General features: G+C 42.4%; 1 protein-coding gene across 5 annotated transcripts in view; it reads left to right on the forward strand.

Annotated features, from left to right (window-relative positions):
• Positions 1-4,587, forward strand: part of SLAMF9 (SLAM family member 9) — a 32,238-nt gene extending 27,651 nt beyond the window's left edge. For all 5 annotated transcript variants that reach the window (XM_074223115.1, XM_074223113.1, XM_074223117.1 and 2 more), the window contains exon 5: positions 4,178-4,587. In XM_074223115.1, coding sequence (XP_074079216.1) covers positions 4,178-4,362 — 185 coding nt within the window. In that variant the 3' untranslated portion in view covers positions 4,363-4,587. The remainder of the gene's footprint in view (positions 1-4,177) is intronic.
• The last annotated feature ends 1,413 nt before the right edge of the window (positions 4,588-6,000 follow it).

Consider the following 6,000-nt stretch of genomic DNA (forward strand, 5'->3'; position numbering starts at 1 on the left):
AAAGGAGAGGAAAGGGATGGAAGAAATGGGACAAGGTGGGGCAGAGAGGAGAAAGTGATAGAAGAGAGGGAAGACTGGGAGAAAGTAGTCAGATAAAATACACTTTTGAAGAGGGATAGGGTAAAAGAAAAGAGAGAATAGAATAAAGGATGGTGAGGAGAATAGGATGGAGGGAAACAGAGCTCGCAATAACAACTGTGGGAAAAAATATTCAAGCAATTCCTTTGATGAATTTATGATAAAGAATGTGATTCATTCCAGAGACAGAGCAGATGGTATCTGAATACAGTGAAGGACAGTGAAGAGGAGACCTTCCTCTCCACTTATGCCCCTGTCCTGACCCAAATTCTCACTCTCAAGCATCTTTTTCCCTTCTCTCACTTTATGTTCAATAAATAGAGCCTCCAGCTACTTCTCTCCCCAGACCTCCCAGATTTCTTACCTCTCTGTGGACCTGCCATTTTGTCCTAGGGATTCTCTAATTCTCTTTCCACTGGAATTCTTTAGTTTTGCTTCCAGATTTTTTTTGGGGGGGAGTCAACTGAGTTTAGAGAATTCTCAGGAAAGAGATATCAGCTGGTAGCTGCTAGATGATGCAATGGATAGAGTACCAGCCCTGAAGTCAGGAGGACCCCGAGTTCAAATTCTGCCTCAGACACTTGAACACTTACTACCTATGTGACTTCAGATGAGTTACTTAACTCCAATTGCCTCACCATGGGAAAAAAAAAGATAGCAGCTGATTCTGGACTGAAATAGTCCTTGTGCCACTCTAGGATGTGAGGGATGTTTCTGCCCCATTTGTGAGTTGCTTCAGCTTTCTTTTTTTTTCTAATTTTTTTTTTTCTCATTTCGTACAAATGTTTTTTTTACATTAATAAAATATACTTGTTTACAAGTAAACAAAATACCCCTCCCCCCAATAATATAGATAGACTTGCTTGGGGGAAAAAGTAAAGGGGAGAGAAAAAAAATTAAAATTAAAAAAAATAATAGTAATAATTGTAGGTATGGCCAGGTGGCGCAATGGACGAAGCAACAGCCCTGGAGCCATGAGCACCCGAGTCCATATCCAGCCTTGTAAACCCAATAATCACCCAACCATGTGACATGCAAGCCACCTGATCCCCACTGCCCTGCAAAAACCAAAAAGAAGAAAGAAAAAAAAGACCCAAAATAAAATAAAATAGTAATAATAGTAGGGGTGGCTGGGTGGCAGCCAGAGCATTGGCCCTTGAGCCAGGTGCACCTGGGTCCGAATCTGGCCTCAGACACCCAAAGATCATTCTGCTATGTGGCTCCAGGCAGGCCACCCAGCCCCACTTGCCTTGCACCCTCCCCCAAATATTAATAACAAAAAATGTGCTTCAGTCTTTGTTCCAACACCATCAACTCTGTCGTGAGTGGATCACATTCTTTTTGATAAGTCTATCACAAAAGTTATTTTCATATTTTTCCAACGTTGCCATTGCTGATCGCAACTCCCTCCTTTCTTATTTCTCCACTACTGTGTACTATATTTTCTCTCTCCTTTCACTCTGACTCTGCTGTAGGGTTGCTGAGTGGCACAGCAGACAGATCCCTGGTCCCGGGGCCAAGAAGCCCTGAGCCCGCATACCACCCCTTAGGCCCAGAATCCACCTGGCCCTATGGTCCTGGGCAGGCCATCCAATCCCAGCCCCTTGCAAGAAGTAAAAAAAGAAAATGTGTTATATCTGAACACTGTGCCCCCATGGTCCATCCTCTCCTCCTTTATTCATGTCCCCACCCCTTCCCCCTGCTCCCCCCTCCTTCTTACTCCAGATGCCTATACCCCATTGAGTATATTTGCTGTTTCCTCTCCTAGCCATCTCTGATGAGAGCAAAGTTTCCCTCATTCCCCTTGCCTCCCCCCCTTCCATATCATTGCAATAGCTCATTGTAATAAAAAAAAATCTTATTATGTGAAATATCTTGGACTATTCCCCGTCTCCTTTTTCTTTCTCCCATTTCCCTTTTTTTCTATTGACTTCATTTTTACACCATATTTTATCTTCAAATTCAGCTTTCTCCTGTGCTTCAACTATAAAAGCTCCCTCTACCTGCTCTATTAACTGAGATGGTTCATATGAATATTATCAGTATCATTTTTCTATACATGCAGTTCATCCTCATTAAATCCCTCATATTTCCCCCCTCTCCTCCAATCTCCATGCTTCACCTGAGTCCTGTATCTGAAGATCAAACCTTCTGTTCAGCTCTGGCCATTCCAAAAGGAACCTTTGAAATTCCCCTGGTTCATTGAAAGTCCATCTTTTTCCCTGGAAGAGGACATTCAGCCTTGCTGGGTAGTTCATTCTTGGCTGCATTCTAAGCTCTTTTGCCTTCCAATATATTGTATTCCAAGCCCTATGAGCTTCCAGTGTAGATGCTGCTAAGTCCTGAGTGATCCTGACTGCAGCTCCACGATATTTGAACTGTGTCCTTCTGGCTGCTTGTATATTTTCTCTTTGACTTGGGAGTTCTGGAACTTGGCTATCATATTCCTAGGGGTTGGTTTTTTGAGATCTCTTTCTCTGGGGGATCGGTGGATTCTCTCCATTTCTATTTTGCCCTCTGCTTCTAGAATATCAGGGCAATTTTCCTGTAATAATTCTTTGAAAATGATGTCAAGGCTCTTTTCCTGATCATGACTTTCAGGTATTCCAATAATTTTCAAATTATCTTTCCTAAGTCTATTTTCCATATCAGTTATTTTTTCAATGAGATGTTTCACATTTTCTTCTAATTTTTCATTTTTTTTGGTTTTGAAGTATTGATTCCTGATTTCTGTTAAATTCATCAATCTCCCTGAATTCTATTCTTTGTCTGAAGGATTTATTCTCCTCAGAGAGTTTTCTTATCTCTTTTTCCATCTGGCCAATTTTGCTTTTTAAAGCATTCTTCTCCTCAATAACTTTTTGAATTGTTTTATCCATTTGACCTAAGCTGGTTTTTAGCATGCTATTTTCTTCAGCATTTTTTTGGATTTCCTTGACTAAGCTGCTGACTTCATTTTCATGTTTTTCCTGCATCTCTCTCCTTTCTTTTCCCAGTTTTTCTTCCAACTCCCTCATTTTATTTTCAAAGTCTTTTTTGAGCTCTATCATAGCCTGAGCCCAATTTCTGTTTTTCTTGGAGTCTTTAGATGTAGGAGCTTGTGCTTCCTCATCTTCAGAATGAGTATTTTGATCCTTCTTGGGCTCATTTGCAAAATATTTCTCAATGGTCTTCCTCTTATTTCTTTGCTTGTTCATTTTCCCAGCCTAAGCCTGTTTTTTTTGGGTGCTTCCTGAGCTTTTGGGACACTCCCACAAGGGTCTCAGTGTGTGAGGTTCTGTCCCCCCTCCTGGTCTGTGAATGAACATAAGCATCCCCCTCTGTCACGGGGCCGAGGTGGGGGGGGCCCTGTTGTTCTGGGGGGGGGGGTACCTAGACTGCGATCAGGATCTGAATGTGGTCAGAGACCCAGAGTCCTGTTCCAGAGGTAGAGGACAGAGCTGGGCAGTCTCTCTCTCTCTTCACTCCCCTCCCTCAGCTCAATGGGCTCATGCCCTGGGGGCTCCTGCTTAGGGGCTCTGCCTGCTTCTGTTTCCTGGATTTGGGCTGCCCAAAGACCATGCTGCTCCCTGTGTGTCCTGAGGGCTGGGCTCCACATGCTTGTTCTGGCAGAGGTCCCCTGCTGTTCCCCCACTTTGTGCTCAGTGTTCCTTGGGGTGCAGCTTAGGAGACTCCCCCGCTGCTGTGAGCTGCAGCTCCCAGCGCCCTGGGGCTGCCTCCGGGAGGCTGAAGTTCTTTGGCTCTGGTGGGCCACCCCTCCGACCCTGGGGAGCAGAGCCTTCTCTGCTCTTTTCCAGGTTACCTTGAGTAGGAGAACTGCCTCACTGGGTCCCTTTGTGGGTTCTGTCTCTCGAAAGTTTAGTTAGAGTCCTTAGTTGATGAGTTTTTATCAGAGAGCTCCTAAGACTCCATCCCTTCATGTCGCCATCTTGGCTCCGCCCCCTGCTTCAGCTTTCTTAAAGAGGTTTTTTTTTCCCCCCTTCACTTTTCCCATTTGGTGGGTCATAATCGTACTCTGAGTGGAGGAAAATAAGATCACACTCCCTTGGGAGATACACCTCTCACTGACAGATTCTTTTCTCTCTTTTTCCTATTCTAGGACCAAGAATTTCATCTTTAAAATCATGTTCCCCACTGGCAAAGGGACTTTTCATCCTGTTTCTCTTAGGGATCCTAACAGTTGGAATTATTGTAATTAGAATTTTGACAAAAAATAAAAAGATAATCACTGGAATTCACAAGAGGATAAAGCTGAGGAAGAATGTGAATCAAGAAAATATGTAGGCAAAGGAATTTCCATTACCAGGCTACATTCCTGAATGACCATGGACTCAGGGCCTGGGCCTTGCATCCCACCCCTTCCCTTGCTAAGGGTATTCTTCTCAGGAGTTTTCCTAGGGGACTTTTTCTCCCCCTCAAAGACTTTGGGGGGGGGCATCAAGCAGAACTCCAAAGGTCATTGCTTTCTTAGGAAAGAGGGTCAGACAATAAAGTCAAATCAAATGAAAATTACCAGAACTGCTTTTTTCCCCCTTTCCCCTCTATCTTTAAAATTTCTTTGTTATAGAGAGGTGGTAGTCTGGGTGGGAGGGAGAGGGAGGTATTGAGAAATGTAGGCAATGCCCCAGCATTAAAGAGAACAACAGAGCAATCAAAAAAAAATTTTTTTTCAGAATTTTGCCCCAAGCCTGTCAGTATATCCTCTGTCTTCTGGTGGGGCTGGATTTCATTGAATTTTTTTTCTTCTATTCTATCTAGATCTCTTTTTCTTTTTTTGCAGCATTTCCCTTCCAGACTTAGGAAAAGTAAATCTGAGAAATTTATTTACATTAAGATTAGTGGCTTAATGTGCTTATTCTCCTATGAGAATTTACTTTAAAAAAAAATAATAGGGAATAATTCTGAACCTAGTGCAGGGAAATCTTCAAAAGTAATTTTAACCTGGGGAAGGATAGGAACTTGACTAGGGAAGATGTAGTCATCAGCCTTCCTGGTGTTAAGGTCTCTTTGCTTCTTCAACTCCAGTCCTTCTAACTCTAGCAGATGAGCCCACTTAACCTCAGTCATAGGGTCTACTCCTTCCAGGCTGCAGACAATTAGACCTCAAGGAAAACCCCAGGCAAGAAGGAGTGAGCAATAATCCCTTCACCTTCTTCTTTATCTATCCCAGCTTCCTTAGCTCTTCCCAGTATTTTTATGACTTGTTACCACCAGTCCTGGCCTCTCAAAACCCTTTGATTCTCCTCAAATTTGGTCCAAGTATGGACAAATCCCTTCCTCCTAGTTCAAGCTGAGGCAAAGATGGAATTATTCAAAAGGCACCTTTATTTAGAAGTTAAGCAAAAAACAACCCAAATTCAAGAGACCTGATCATGTCAATCTGTTTCTGAAATACTTTTAATGACCGCCCCTCCACTATTACCTATCAAGATGTTAAAGGAATTTATGATTTCTTTTTTATTATTTGGAATTCAGGGTAATTCTTGGTGTAATTTTTGGTTAAATAAAGTTCTTCTTTAATATTAATCTTACCTGAACAAAATATTTCCCTTGGGACAAAGAAAATTGGCTTAAGAGCCTTAAGTATTCCTTAGAGAAGAAGCCAGAGGAAGAACCTCAACTGTTCCTTACTCCTTGTGACATTCTCTTTCCTCAAGCAGCCTATTTATGAATCTTCTAAATGTAGTTTTTTTTTTTTTTTTTAGGTTTTTGCAAGGCAAATGGGGTTAAGTGGCTTGCCCAAGGCCACACAGCTAGGTAATTATTAAGTGTCTGAGGTCAGATTTGAACCCAGGTACTCCTGACTCCAGGGCCGGTGCTTTATCCACTACGCCACCTAGCTGCCCCCTAAATGTAGTTTTTAATCTGTAACTTGATTTAGTTTCTCTATAGAGTTTGACTTCATTTCTTTCCTTAGTTGAT

Source organism: Macrotis lagotis, chromosome 2 (assembly GCF_037893015.1).
Source record: "Macrotis lagotis isolate mMagLag1 chromosome 2, bilby.v1.9.chrom.fasta, whole genome shotgun sequence".
NCBI classification, from domain to species: domain Eukaryota; kingdom Metazoa; phylum Chordata; class Mammalia; order Peramelemorphia; family Peramelidae; genus Macrotis; species Macrotis lagotis.